Raw genomic sequence first — 15859 nt, forward strand, 5'->3', positions numbered from 1 at the left:
AGGAACTGTCTCCTGGCTTGCTAGCCTTACTAGGCCTTAATAATAATAAAACTTCATCTATAAATTTCGATGGTGTGTGACTTGTCACCGTTGTTTATTCTTCTGTTTCCACACACACACTTCAGTCCTGGCGTCTAGTAATCCTTAGAACACGGCAGAATTAGCTTAGATACTAATCCGTGGATGAATGAGTGGACCACGATGGGTGTATGAGTGATGGGCGGGTGAGTAGATGGATGCTGGAAGGATGGACAGAGGGTGGGTGATGGGTGGATGAACAGAAAGATGTTGGATGGATAGATGGAGGGGGGTGATGGGTGGGTGGGTGGATGTTTGATGGATGCATGGATGATGGGCAAGTGGGTTGGTCGGTGTATGGACTGGACAGACACAGGATAAAAGTGAGGGGCTGGATAGAAGCATTTCTTTGGGGCCCTACATTTTAATCTCATTGCAACTGCTTCTCTAGGTACCAGATTCTATAAGTACCTAAGATTCTGGTAGTCAAGAAGCAAAGAGAGAGGGAACGAGAGAGGGCACTTTTCCTCATATGGACAGTTTATGGACTCTCTTTGGTTTTCCCTTCATTCCATTTAGTTTCTTCTGACATAGACCCTGAACCCAGTGGTGTAAGAGGAAAGTCAGAGGGAGGCCTCCAGCCACTCTGGTCTCTGCCCTTGATGGGTTTTCTGAGAGTTGCTAGCCTGGCCCCTTGCATCCACGGTGATATAGAAGGTCCCCTGTATCCCCTGATCCCCTGCATAGCCGTGATCCCTGCATAGCCCTGATACCCTGCATGTCTCTGATCCCTGCATATCCTGATCCCCTGCATGTTTCTGATCCCCTGCATAGCCCTGATCCCTGCATACCCTGATCCCCTGCATACCCTTGATCCCCCCACCCCATCCCTCTGGCCAACCAAACAAAGGTAGACTGGAGGACCTGCATTGTTAACTTTACTCTTTAGAATGTGCTGATCCACTCTGCTCACAGTGACCATGTGGTTTTGGTAACAGGATGCTTAGGGTCATTCTCATTGTCATGGCAGAGAAGACACATTGGAGACGTGTGCCTCAGGGGTGTGCATGTCCTGGGTTCGTAGTTGTCAGCAGATACTCAGTGGTTGCTCTTTCTTCAGCAGGGAATCATTCCCCAAAGGGCACTCCTCCTCCAAGACCAAGAGGAAAGGACAGGAAGCAGCCAGCAGACTAGGGAGTCCAGATAGGGCAAGGTCATCAGAAGGTCATCATCAGGGAATCGGTGTTCATGCTTTATCAGAGATGTCAGGACACTATAATTCTTTTGGGGTTTGTATTTTTGAATATTTTTATTTAAGATTTGCTTTTATTTTATGTGTATGAGTGTTTTGCCTGCATGGATATATGTGCACCATGCGCTTGCAGTTCCCACAGAGGCCAGAAGAGGGCACTGGATCCCTTGCAACTGGAGTTACAAATAGTTGTAGGCTACCATGCAGATGTTAGGAACTGACCCCAGGTGTTTTGGGAGAGCCGCTAGGGCTCTTAACCACTGAACCACCTCTCCAGCTCTTGACTATCTCATGAGACAAATTCTCATTATGTATCCCTAGCTGGCCTGAACTTTATATGTTGACCAGGCTGACTTCGAACTCACTGAGATGGGCCCACCTCTGCCTCCCAAGAGCTGGGATTACAACATGCCTGCCCATCATATTTTAAAATGTACCTCACATTGTCTCTCAAGTGTCCTGGTTTAAGCAGTAAGTTGCACAGTCACCTCAATGGCAGGGGGTTTTGCGAACAATAAAGCCTGATTCCGGAAGGCCCATAGCGACAGAGGCTCATTGTGGGTACCAATGAGAGCTAGCAAGCATGCTAGAGACAGTCTAGCAACGGTGTTGAGCCCTGAAAGAGGTGTGGACACTAGCTGAAGGAAGCTGAGTCTGATCTGGGGCCCTGCTGGGCTCCACTGTAAAAGAGGGGTACCTGGTCATTCCCAGCCTCTCCACCCAGCTGCAAGCAGACTTCATATGTAGACCAGCCTGGCCTTGGGCTTGAACACATACAGACAGCACTTCTTTCCCCTCGTTGGAATGTCAAGCCAGAGTTCATAAATTCAGAAAGGCATTTTGAGAAGAAGGTACAGGGTTGATCTGTCTCTAGGTAGTCAAAGGGAAAGGGGGAACAACCCATCAACCCCAGGTCAGCACATCTTGGGCTGGAGTCCCACTGGAGACCACCACGAGCAGCCATCACCTCTGAACAATTTCTCTTTTGTTTTTTCCCTTGGCCGAGACAGTGTTTCTGTGAAAACGAACTTTAAATGTGTGTTGTGTGAAATGGCAGGATCAAGGGACCCCGTATGAGAAAATAACGGCCCTTTGCCAATGCTATCTCTCAACTCCTGTCAATCAATCCTTAGCAGCTGTCGGAGATTTGCTTTAGACATCTCTGAACTTCTCTCAAGAACTATTTAACCCCAACGCAATCAGCAAGCAATGCCCACCACTCCTGTGTTTGCCAAGAGAGTCTGTGGAGACACACAACCAAGGCCAGAGAGGCGGGATGAAGGCTCACAAAGCGGAAGTAGTGAAAGGCTTCACCTGTGGCTTCACAGGAAATTTAATTAGGATTAAAATGCTCTGAGTGTCCAGTGTTGGCGGAATCTCGTTTGTTTTGTGAACTGAAACTTCAAAGCTACTTTGTTTTTAATGGAAGATTAGTCATCATGCAAAAGTTACTGGTCAAACATGTAATAAAATACACATATCCCACGGGAAGGTCTGGCACACTTCAGTCCTCAAATGTGACAAGCGATGACAACCCTGCACAGTTCCAAGAGTCCATCCCTCTACTCCTCTGGCTCTCGGGGGCTCATGTGTTGTAAATTCTGGAAGCTCGTTTAGCTGCGGTTTGAGCATCGGGAGGATCTTCTTCCTCTTCCTCCGTCCTCTTGTGTTTCAAAAACAAGTCAGACTTCAAGAAGCGGCTGTAGCTGTCATACTTCATGAGATTGAAGATCTAAAGAGGAAAGAGAAAGAGTCTGAGGGCCACCACAAACTCAGACCTACCACAGGCCAAAGAGTAACACCCTCAAGCATGCGTGTGAGCACAGACACACACACACACACACACACACATAGACACACACGCACATATACACACAGAGACACACACATATACACACAGATGCATACACGCATGCACATACACACATGCACGTACATACACATAGACACAGACACACATATACACACAGACACATACACACAATATACACACAGATACACACACAGACACGACACACATACACACAGACACACGCACAAAGGCGCACACACACAACACATGCTAGTACAGGCCCCATGAAATCCCTCCGTAAGTAAAAGTACTTGCCATGCAAGTCTGATGACCTGACTTCCATCCCCAAGACCCACGGTGGAGAGAGAACTGACTTCCAAAAGTTGTCCTCCGACCCCCACACACATGCCCACACTGACACACACATTGCACATACACACACTGGTAATAATAACAACAAGAACACTAGGGTAGGGCTGTGCTGGACAAGGCAAACACCCCGGACACTTTTGGCCATCACGTAACAGTCTCAATGGGCTCCAGAGAATCACATGCACAAATACATCTTTATTTTCCATGGAAGTACAGATGCACACAGCCTGAGTCACGCCTTTGCCTCAAATGGCCCTTTAAGAATCTTCACTGGCCATGTATGGTGGCACACGCCACCACTCAGGAGTTCAAGCTCAGCCTCGGCTACATAGTGAGTGGAATTCAGCCTGAGCTACATGAGACTTGTCTGGAAAACAAAAACTCTTTTTGAAGCCTCATATTAGGACCCAGAAGGTTTGGTGTTGGAGAGCTCAAACCTATTACCATGCCAAGACAAAGGGAGTATGTCTCATGGAGGGGAAGGGGGTGCTCGCACAGTCTGCATGAGGAGGGGCTGCAGGACCAGGTCTCAGTTGCAGAGAACACAGAAGCCAGCAGCAGAGCAGACCCCTGTCAGCCAGGCAGGCTGCAGTCTCTGGAACGCAGGGGTTCTGAGGTACGGTGGGGCTGAGTCCTTGGGACTAGACGGAGCGGCGCCTGCTGGCACCACACATGCACTGTGCGGAGGCCCCACATAGAAGCCCCCTGTCTCTGGGCCACACCCCCTGGACCCACTCCTGCTCACCTCCCCTCGCCCTGTAACATGAGAGGAAAAGGAAGGAAGGACACATTTTTCTGCTGGTGTAGACTCATCTTTTCAAGACATTCTCTCTCTCTCTCTCTCTCTCTCTCTCTCTCTCTCTCTCTCTCTCTCTCACACACACACACACACACACACACAGAGCCTCTCTCTCTCTCTGTGTATGTGTGTATGTGTGTGTGTGAGAGAGAGACTAGCTCTGTGATTCTGTGTGTGTGTGTGTGTGTGTGTGTGTGTGTGACTGGCTCTTACCTTGAGATTAAAGAGCTATAAGGCACACCAAGGTGCTTTCCTGTATAGCAGCTCAGACTTGACTGAATAGAAAGTTCCAGAATGCCACTCACTACCAGGCAGGGTTTCCAAGTGGGTGGTAAAATCCTGATGTCTTTTAAACCTGCCTTCTCCCTACACATGCAGGGGCTGAGGCCACGGGACATCCACTTGGAAGGTGGGAGGTGCCCAGGGAAGGGATAGGAACGTTTTGTCTTTCACCTTCACCTTCTCAGCAGGGCTGCGGGAGGACCAAATCACCCATTTTGCAGAGACCACACCCAGGAAACATTGGGCACATTGCGCTGCTCATAGCGTCCACCCCGTGCCCACCATTCCCTGGGCCATTCCATTCCTACCCAAGCTCTGCAGTGGTTTACCTATTTTGTGCCAATTTTGTAATTTTGAAGAGAGCATAACTAGCTAAGGTTTGGATACATCACTTTTTATGAAAATGTAACACCCCAGAAATCAAGACAATAATCAACAGCAGAGGGAGGAGGCTGGGGATAAGAAACCTCATTCTCCTCTCTAGGTTTCCCACAAATGTGCTAAGCAGGTATCAATGCCCTCCACCACTGGGCATCCTTCAGCTCTTCAGGTACATGGATCCCCAGAAGATCTAACAGGTGCCCGCCTGGCTCTGAGTGTGCCTGAGGGAGCCAGTTCTGTGAAGGCCTTTCCGGGCATGCAGTCCTATACCCCCGTCACTTCCCCCAGGTCCCCAGCAAACCCAGCCAGCACCAGTAGCAGGGGTAGGGCCTCTCCTCTGAAGTCTCTGTGGCTGGGAGAGGAGTATCCTGTTTGCCGTCTGAAGCTCACACTTCAGAGAGAAGAGAAAGGGGTGTGCTAGAGGCACCCAGGGTGTGCCGAGGTGAGAGGCCAAATCCGGAAGGCTGCTTTATTTGGGGATAGTACCCAACAGCCCCAGAGACTCTGCATTCCTCTGCTCCCTCGGCTCTGGGAGAGGCAGCTTAGCAATCAAGAGCACTTGTTGCTCTTGCAGAGGACCCACGTTCGATTCCCAGCACCCACATGGTAACTCACAATGGAATTACCACCTGTAACTCCAGTCCCAGGGGATCTGATGCCCTTTTCTGACTTCTCAGGACACCACGACACCGGGCATGCATGTGGTGCCTAGACATATAAGCAGGCAAAATATACATAGATATAAAATAATAAAATAAATCTTTCTGTGGGGATTTATTTTATTATTGTGGGTTGGGGGCAGGAGGAATGTGAGCACGGCGCACACATACGTAAGTCAGAGGACTCAGTGGGCAGCTTTTAGGGGTTGGTTCTCTTCTTCTACCACAGGATCCAAGCAGCAAACTTAGATTTGTGGACAAATGCTCTTACCTGCTGAGTCATCTTGCCGGCCCTGCCACAAATGATTTAACAAGAGCACAGGGCCATTCCCTGCAGTGGGCAGGTGTGAAATGCCCAGTCAGACCCGAAGTCCTTAGGCTGTGGTTTCCGGATGTCTGGCTTTCATCACCTCTGGGTGCTGGGGGAACTAGGAAGCAGCTGTGGGCAGCAGGCCCAGGAAGACTTCATCTTCCTGGATGTTCACAGCTCTGTGGCTCTGCAGGGAGTCCACGGGCCAGCTTCCCACGGCTACTCACAATGGCCCCCTGGCATGGGCATGAGAGTGTTGGGCCCCAAGAGTTTCCACAACGGAGCCCCTCATTTGTGAGATGCAGCAGGTTGACAGAAAACACGAGGAAGTTGACTCCAAATCCTTCACTGGCTACTGACCACAGCCCATCGCAGGACAAACGGCCGTGTCGGAGCCTAGCATGTTTCCCGTGTGTTCAGCAGACCGTCAAGTGAGGGCCAACATGGCTGAGAGATCTGGGGCCACACACTCCAGGCATCCGACAGAGCGCTCTCCCCCGAAACCATGACAATGCCCTGGGGACTGTGGTCTCACAGAGGAGGAAAACAGGTCTTAGGGCGAGGGCTTGGCAGGATGACGAGGGCTGCTCAGCTCTGCCTGGCAAAACAGAACCATGGACAACTTTCCCTCAGAGTTCCAGAGGCCAGAATCTGAGGTCAAGCTACCAGCAGGCTGACTTCTTCCAGGGCCTCTCTCTGTGTGTCTCATGGCTGTCCCCCATGTATGCCCTAAGAGAACACCCATCAGGGGCCAGCAAGATGGCTCAGCAGGTGAGCGGGCTTGCCACGAGGGCCTGGGAACCTGAGTTTGATTTCCATCATTCACATCACTGTGGGAGGAGAGAACCAGCTCCTCAAAGTTGTCCTCTGACCTCCACACGCATGTTGTCACACACATAAGCATAACCCCTTAAAACAACCAAACACTTGTCGCTTCGGATCAGGGCCCACCGGTGTGACCTGATTTAACTTAATTACCCTGTCTCCAGACACAGTCACATCCTGGAGGGCTGTAAGGGAGGATTCCAGCACGGGATGTCGGACAGGTGTAGAAAGGAGGAAGCCATCTGACGAGAGTGACAGAGACAGAGGTGACAGGGTCATAGCCTACAGACTCCAAGGATGACAAGGAACTGACCAGAAGCTGGAAGGGGAAGGCAAGTTCGTCTTCTAGAGCCTTCCTCAGGAGCCCAGACCCTGTCCACAGATGGTTCTAGGCTCCTAGTCTAGTTGTGCAAGAAGTTTTTGCTGTTTAAAAGCATGAGATCGGCAGTTAGTACGACACCAGGAAATGGCTACCACGTGAACTCCCTCGCGGTCCTGAAGACAGCAGATCAAGGCCAAGGAGCTTCATCCCCAGCAGAGACGAGCTGGGCCCCAGAACCCCAGTTAGTTCTATGAAGCCAGAGCTCTGACCAGGAAAGCCAACCCTACCGGCACAGCCAACCCGGACCTAAACAATGTGGTCAGAATTCTAGACAACTCAGACAGGGGAAGGAAGAGGTGGAAGTGGCCTCCGAGCACAGCCCAGGAGTGATTTGTCACCAGTGGGCAAGGCAGAAACTGTGAGCAGGCAGCTGGGCTGCTGCGGGGATTTTTTTTTCCGAGACAGATGTGGCTTAGCAAGGCTTTCTGGTCTTCAGGCCCCACACCTGCACGCCTGTGCTATAAACTGTTTAGCCCCCGGTTGCCTGGGATTCCCTGCTACGTCCTGCTCCTGGGCAACTGTGCCCTGCCCATTGCCTTCCAGTGCAGCATCCCTGTATTACCCAGATGCCCACCATGCCTCCTCAAGTTCCGAATGGAGCTTCAAGGAGGAAAAAAACAAAAAACAAAAAACAAAAAACAAAACGGCCTTGTAGTTCCCAACATGCTCTTCTAGGGGAGGAACCCGCCAGCTCTCAGCCTCTGAGCAGTGGTTCCAGGTTAATCTGCTGCCTCCATCCACTGCATTTTGACCTGATAAATATTTGATCACCTCAAAATCAAGTGCATGAGAAGGGCTAAAGGAAATACGTACCCTGCTTCCAGGTCACTTCACATAAGGAGGGAAAAACAAAATCTTTCAATGTAACATGAAGTTTGCTAAAGGGATTTTGCTGCGCATTCTCCCTCCTTCCCTCCCTCCCCTTCATCCCTTCCCCTCTCCCTTCCTCCCTCCTTTCTCCCTCCCTCCCTCCCTCCTTCTCCCTCTCTCCCTCTCTCCTTGTACCTACAGAACTGATGTGCCCACTCTGTGAGATGGAAGTCCGTTTTCCTCTTCTAAGGAAGGAACGGGTGCACCCAGGAGGTCTGAGGGTGGCTGGCAGACAGCAGGCTAGTGCCAAGCCGAAGAGGGCAGACCCTGTCCCCTAAGCATGACTGGGCCACCAGAAAGGTTTTGTTGATCTGGATATCACTTCTAGTTCACAGGCATGTAAATGTGCCAAGGGTGGGATCAGGACCCCAAGAAGATCAGAAATCAAGTCAGAAAGGCCCTCTGCATGGGGCAAAATATACTGTCTCAGTGTGGGCTACCCAGAGTCTGTGAAGCTCAAATTTGAAGTTCAGTGACAATTCATGGCACTTCTGCCGTGACAAGGAGTCTCTTATCTTAGAGTTGTAAGGTCAGTCTGAAAGTCCTCCATGCCCCACCCTACTGAAGACACCTGACCACACGGGTGTGCAACCCCTTTGCTCTCCACTGGAACAGAAATCCATGCCCACCCTGGAAAGTGCTCATTTCTGGGCTGGATCTGATCTTTGGGAGTGAATGTCAACAGTACCCATACAGAGATGGCGTACATCCTGGCTCTGATTGCCAACCACGGCCCAGAAGGAGGGGCGATGGTGGTGCAGGGGAGCTCAGACCAAGGTCCTGTGTGCAGAAACAGGGGAGCTGGGGTGAACCCCGGGAGGCCCGGAGGCCCTTCATATCACCAGTCTACCCTTGTCTAATAACGTGTAGGAAGAGGATGGGAAGCAGAGAGCCCAGACTTGGTTCCTTCCTCGGCCGAGGCTGTGACTAGGAACCTGGCACACTGAGGAGGCCATGTTGCTGTGTTTGACCTTGACTAGACAGTGGCACTCCCGAAGGATGAGGGCATTCTGGCCGCACGCAGGTCTGTTGGAAGGAGCAGTACAAAGCTCCTTCTGGAAGAGGAGAAGCACGTTAGCCTACAGTCTCCATTTTACACGTGGGGACACAGAAGCCACACTGAGACACAGAACCTGTGTGGACTCTGAGACAGGATGGGAATCACGCCAAGATCCAATCTACCACGTAGTGGTCATGGCCGTGACTGAGTCCAACATCCAGGAAGTGATGACCTGAGACAGGGATGGGGAGGAGGGCCGGCACCAGGCCAAGGACCAATAATTGGTCCACGGTTATGAAGCTAAGGCCACAGTGGACCATCTGCACTCTCTAGTCCAGACAGGACGGGCAGGACAGCCAGGGCTGGGCATCAGGGCCAAGCGGACCGGCCTTCAAGATCGAACTTAGTGCAACCAACCTACCTGATTAAGAGAAAAAAAAGCCAAATTTCAGAATCCCCCCAATAACCCACAGCCCCAGGATCATTTGCTGCCTTGCAGGACTCTGGCCTCTCCAGGGACCAAGAGACCCCCAGGAGACACCTGAAGCCCATTTCTTGGCTGTTGAGTTTCCTTCTCTGCATTTATCTTGGTCCTTGTGAATGGAAAGGAGCTGGTTTCTTTGCATCACAAATAGCTCTTAGCACAGTCACGGAAGAAGCCAAGCGGCCTTCCTTCCCGTTTCACACAGGACAACCTCCACCTCTCCCGATCAGCCGCCACTGGGCGTACAGATGAGCCAAACTTATAAATTAAATCGGAAGTCACAGCTGACCTGGGTCTGAATAAGCCTGGGTTAAAACCGGTCTCACTGAACATAGAGGACAATGAGGACTACTGAGACATCAAGAACAATGGCAATGGGTTTTTGATCCTATTGCATGTATTGGCTTTGTGGGAGCCTAGGCTGTTTGGATGCTCACCTTACGAGACCTGGACAGAGGAGGGTTTTCCTTGGACTTCCCACGGGACGGGAGGGAGGGAGCGGGACATGATTGGGGGAGGGGGAGGGAAAGGGGAGGCGGAGGTGGGGAAGAGACAGAAATATTTAATAAATAAATTTAAAAAAAAAAATCGGAAGTCATCTCTCCCCTTATCCCAAAGGGGATTTTCTCAGATTAAGAGCTAAGCCTTCACTTCTCTCCCCTCCACTAAGATGCTCACTGACGTGCACAGTGCACTCTTCACGCAATAGACTGACCATGGCTAGCTTCTGCTTGGTGTCTTGTGAGCATCGTTAGCTCACCAATCAAGTTACCATCCTGTAGTACAGAGAAGCCTGCCCATACCGCGGTGTGTGGGAACATGGGCCCCGTGTGTTCTGGCCCCGCATCACAGTGCGGTGGTTAACATTCAAAATCATTGCCTGCCTGCTCCCTGGGTGTAGGTTAGCAGGACCTGGGTAAAGGACCTCAGGTGTAGGGATGCAGGGCCATCTAATCTGAGCTTGAGATGGTTTGCTGAGCTTTTTGCTCCCACGAAAGTCACGCGGCACCACCATCCTCCCCGAGAGCCGCGGAACGAGGACACGTAGTGAGTGGTTGACCACCTGGAGCTTTTCTGGTAACAGTGGCTGAAAGCAAAAGTTGGCCGCCTATTCAGGTAGGCTCGCCTTAGCCACATAGTGGTCATGGTGAAGCCAAAGCTGTGACTGAGGCTGAGACCTTGAACTTAGAACCAGGGATGGCTCAGTTAACCAAGTGCTGGGCACACAAGCATTCTGTCTCCCAGCACCCACCTAAAACTTGGGCAGGGTGACACGCATCTGTAATCCCAGTACTGGAAAAGCAAAGACAGGTTTTATCCCTGGCTGGCCAGTCTAGTCTAGTCTGTGAACTCCATGCCAAGGAAAAAGACTCTTTCAAAAACTAAGGTAGGAATCAATTGAAGACACTCAATATTGACCTCTGGGCTCTACGTGCAACACATACACAAGTGTACACACCAAAACCAAATAAACAAATAAATAATAAATAAATAGAAACATTTGAAAATCTTGGGGTCTCCATCACATTTCCCTCTAACTTAACATCCCTCATTTAAGAAATCAAGGTCCTTAGAGGAGCTTTGTGGGAGTGTAGGTGATACTGAGACCCTTTGTGTCTAGGCCCCTGACAGAGGCTCCCAGCGGGTGCCACCAGCACTCCCCAGCTCCCGGAAATCAGCAAATGCTGCACAAGGAGGCAGTGCTGGGCATCACGGGAGAACAGCAGCTGAATGTGTGCCAAGTGCTCCTTTCCCGGCACGATTCCCTACGGAACAGAAGGTGACTACAGACACGGTACCACATCGGACCGGATTTAAACCATGTGGGAAGATGTGTTTAGATTACACACCATCTAACCCTGCTTGATAGGGAGACCTTGGGTACGGGGTGTGGGGATCAGGAAGGTTCCTGCAACCAGACTCCAGGAATACTGAGGGGTGGGATGGCTGCGACTTTCTCCCAGCCTCCTCTCTCTCTCTCTCTCTCTCTCTCTCTCTCTCTCTCTCTCCTTCACAACAGGATATAAAAGCACTTCCTTTACAGTCAGACTTTGAACCGCACTGGTAACAAATGTGGTGGCACGTGTTATTTATAGAACACGAAAGATGGGCATCTCAGATGGAATGTTGCTTTGTGGCTATCTCCGGGTGAAATCATGGTGGGGGCGGGGGCGGGGGGGGCCTTCAGTAGATTTCAGTTCCCAGGTGCCTTTTACTATCAGGTAGATAAAGAAGTATTTTTAAGAGTTTTGTCATTTAGCCAGGTGTGGAGACACACACCTGTGACCCCGGCATTTGTGTGGCAGAGAAATGAAGTTTGAGTTTGAGGCCAAAATATGTCTCAGAATAACAACTATGCTGTCATTCAAGAAAGAAAAAAAAACCCACCCTTTCTGTCACATCTCTCTGCACCAGCCATGGCCCCCAGCAGACACTTGCCTGGGCTGGGTGCAGGTCCCAGCAGCTGGCTCTATTTCTTTGGCACCACGTGCAGGCCGCTGTGCAGAATCTCACCAACCTCTCTCCTCTCGTTCCCACCTTGGCCTCTGGAGCACCCATAAAGCAACTGCCTGTGTTCTCGTGATCTCTGCACTCCCTCTGTCCTGAGGGTATCCTGGGCCTCTTGCCAAGCAGAGAGAAACTGCCCTTGAACTGGAAGACAGGGGCGGCTATGAGGGATGCAGAGCGGCCATGGTTTTGGGAGGCAGGAGGATGGACTATCAGCTTCTAGCAACTTTTGCTGTCTGAGTGACTACACAACTCCTTGAGCCTCGCTTCTGTTGTCAACAAAGCGAGGAGAACACTTGGAGAACGGATGGGAATCCATGCCAAGTGAGACAACAGCTCTCGGGGAGGCCCAGCGGGAGTGGGCACTATTGCCACAGATAATCCAGAATCTAGGGGCTGGCCAAGCTCTCAACACCGGATGCATTTTAAAGCACCTGGCAGAGCCCTTTAGAAGATCCTGAGGGCCAGGACAGGCAAGTGTGCCCATGCGGCTACAGTCACAAAAACGGCCTTTCCCGGTCTTCCTCTCTCTCCCAGATCTATGCCCATTTCAGCCTCTCCAGAGACCCAGGCAGAGATCCTTCAACACCCAAATCCGGTTCGGAATTTGCGTGGAATCTATGCTTGCCCACTGTGTCAGGTGGAAACTGTTCTCAAAGCACTTCTGCTTGGGTTTCTGCCGGGTGTTTTGTTTTCTATCAGACGATGAGCAAAGATGAAGCCTCCTGGATGCTGGGACATCCTCTAGGCCAGTGGTTCTCAGCCTTCCTAACGCTGTGGCCCTTTAATCCAGTTCCTCATGTTGTGGTGACCCCCAACCACAAATTTATTTCGTCGCTACTTCATAACTGTAATTTTGCTGGTGTCGTGAATCATAATGTAAATATCTGATACACAGGATATGTGACCCCCCTCCAAGGGGTCATGACCCACAGGCTGAGAACCACTGCTCTAGGCATTATGTACCAGGTGATCAAAAAGTCCCTCTCGAAAAGCAAAAGCTCAACCCACACAGAGAGAAGTCTCCACTGTGTGTAGCCTCAAAGCTGCAAAGCAGCTTCCCCTGGGAACATGGGGAGGTGGTCCCACACCATGTATGATCTATAGCTTCCGAACAGCTAACCCTGGGAGTGGGACCCACCATCAGTTTGAACACACCCTTCATGTGACTGGTTTGTTCACGTTGGGGGGCCTCTATGTGAGTGGCCTCCTCCAGCCAGGCAGCAAGGAAGATGCTTGTGTATTTATACAAGAACAGTTGCAGGTTCCCTGAATCTTCAAATCCTCGTGGCTGTTTCTGGACTCTTCTCTCTCTACCTTCAACAGCTGTTCCATGTAACTTCTTCAGCATGGGTCCCTCAGCCTCGATCTGCCTTCCTGGCAGAAGCACACCCCTGACCCCGTGTGAATATCACATTTCCCAGCAGACTGCAGACACGCGTGCACACACATTTATAAATCCAGCTCTGAATTCAGGTCGCATCCCTTTTTCTAGTGACATTTACTGAATATTCCTCATAAGAAATCCTGCCAGAAAACTTAAGTTTGCCTCTTTGACGTGTCCATTTTTAAACTTATCTCTTCAGGTTCTAAGAAGAATAAATGTACTGCAAAATTTTCCCATTGTCATTATGACCAAGAGGTCACTTCCAGCTCTGGGCCACCAGCAGCAAGGGAGTTATTGGGACATTTGTACAAAAGCAGCCTCGGATTCCCCGCTGCTCTTTCGAGACTTCCCTAACTGTCCCTCCCTTCAATGGCTGCCACGTTTCTTTAACCTGTGTCCCTCAGACAGACCCAGTCCTCATCCCATCTGGGTAGGAAAGGCTGAGAACCCCAGTGGTTCAAACAGCGCACAGCACAGGAATCAACACGGTCCAAAGTCACAACCCAGGGTTCCCCAACCTTCACCAATCAGGGCTCAGGAACCTTGGCCTGCATAGCTGGATGAGGTACTTCCTAGGGAATGTGGCATTTCCCTGAAGAATTCTCCCAGGCCTGGAGAGAACACATAGCTTTTCAGAGCAAGGCACGGGCAAGGAGGTCACTTTACCTGGTCCTGGAGCTTCTGGAACATCAGAGGGTGTGGTTCTTCCAGAATCTTTTCACTGAGCCGAGACTGTCCCTCCACGTTGACTTGTGAAGAAGCCTTGTTGGACAGGAAGGTCATGTAGATCTCCTTGGCCTTCTCCTGCATCTGGAGGAGACAGAGGAGCTGGACTGTTACCCACCAGAACAGCCTTTCCTGGCCTGAAGCCAGCTCCACCCTCCGGCCGGCCCTGGAAGAGCTGCAGCTGGGAGCTATTGCCGGCTCCAGAGCCCAGCTCCCTGAGAGGGCCTACAGCAGCCCAGCCTACCCCATACCTACTAATACATGTGCAGCCAAGTCTCCTGAAACCAAACTGCCAGACTGATCACTCAAAAACACTGAACATGGGACCCCACCATGACTCGAAACCATCCCGTGAGAACCGCAAACTCAGAGCTCATGGAAACCTTAATCGGCCTCGACGGGGAATGAAGCACTCGCTAGTCAGAGTTCCGCCCTGAATGAACCTTGGAACGGCTGAGCTACGTGAAGAAAAGCAGACACAGAGGCTGCATAATCTCATTCATGGGAAAACCTAGGATGTGCGGACCCCCAGAAACAGAAAGATTAGTAGCTGCTCGGGGATCGCAGGAGGAAGAAACGGGAATGGAGGTGAAGAGGACAAGCACCTGCGCCTTCACGCAGTTTGGGCTGTGCACACATCCTTCTTCCAACGCTGCCTTGGCAGCCTAGGGCTGTCACCTGCGTGTGTATATGCGCAGGTACCGCTATCCTAACAATGCACCTAGGGACCTACTGACCTAAGACCCCCATCTGCGCTGGGCTACACAAACAGCCCACCCCTCTCCTCAACAGCCACCAAACATATTCAAGTCCCCAGTCACAACCAGGTGCATTGTCGGGGCCATTCTGTCCAGAACCGGTTTGGGGTGGATGAGCAATAGGACAAACTGAGTCCTCTAAGTGAAGCTTTAGGGAGAATCCTCTGTCTACCATCTTATAACTCTGTTCAACCGAGTGTGCTTATGATTCAGATCAGATGCATTATGGGAAGGGATAAGCACAGTAAACGTTGTATCGTAGACATGTCAATCAAAATAGAGAACCACCCAAAGCATAGCCCTTAGTAACCAGCGCTTCCTCTAGACCCAACATAGTAATCCCATTCAATAACCTGAGGCCCCGAGTATGCTCTCACTCATGTGACACCCCCCCCCCCACATAATTTAGATTAGATTTGAATTTTTTTTTTTTTTTTGAGTATTTTGAGATGGGGTTTCTCTGTGTAACAGTCCTGGCTGTCCTGGAACTCACTCTGTAGACCAGGCTGGCTTGGAACTCACAGAGATCCGCCTACCTCTACCTCCCGAGTGCTGGGGTTAAAGGCATGCGACACCACTGCCTGGCTCTCTCTGTCTCTTTTTAAAGACAGAGTCTTCCTCTGTAGTCCTGGCTGTTCTGGAACTCACTCTGTAGACCAGGTTGGCATCAAACTCACAGAGATCCGCCTGCCTCTGCCTCCCGGGTGCTGGGGTTAAAGGTGTGTGTGGCACCACATGCGGTGTCTGCTGCAGCTCTTGACGGAGCATGTCTTTCTGAGCTGTACTATGGCTTCTCTGTTGAGTAGTTTCCTTGCTACTTTACAATCTCTCCGCACCTTTCTTTCAGTTCCTTGCCTGAGAAGCTGGAGACACCTGGACCAGACTCTGACCACCCGGAAGAAAGGTGTGACAGTCACAAGGATTTTCTGTTGCGTTGAGAGAATCTGGATCTCACAAGTGGCAGCGTCTCTACACAGCACTGTGACCACACTCAAACGAAGTTTTTATTATGTGTGTTTCACCAGGACAGACGAAGTCCCGTGAAACCACACAC

General features: G+C 50.8%; 1 protein-coding gene across 2 annotated transcripts in view; it reads right to left on the bottom strand.

Annotated features, from left to right (window-relative positions):
- Window positions 1-2574: 2574 nt before the first annotated feature.
- Window positions 2575-15859, bottom strand: part of Rgs10 (regulator of G protein signaling 10) — a 37578-nt gene continuing 24293 nt past the window's right edge. For both annotated transcript variants that reach the window (XM_050166072.1, XM_050166073.1), the window contains exons 4-5: window positions 13988-14131; window positions 2575-3002 (exon numbers count right to left, since the gene is read on the bottom strand). In XM_050166072.1, coding sequence (XP_050022029.1) covers window positions 2856-3002; window positions 13988-14131 — 291 coding nt within the window. In that variant the 3' untranslated portion in view covers window positions 2575-2855. The remainder of the gene's footprint in view (window positions 3003-13987; window positions 14132-15859) is intronic.

This window comes from Alexandromys fortis, unplaced genomic scaffold (assembly GCF_014885135.2).
Source record: "Alexandromys fortis isolate MF-2015 unplaced genomic scaffold, M_Fortis_MF-2015_v1.1 scaffold_146, whole genome shotgun sequence".
NCBI classification, from domain to species: domain Eukaryota; kingdom Metazoa; phylum Chordata; class Mammalia; order Rodentia; family Cricetidae; genus Alexandromys; species Alexandromys fortis.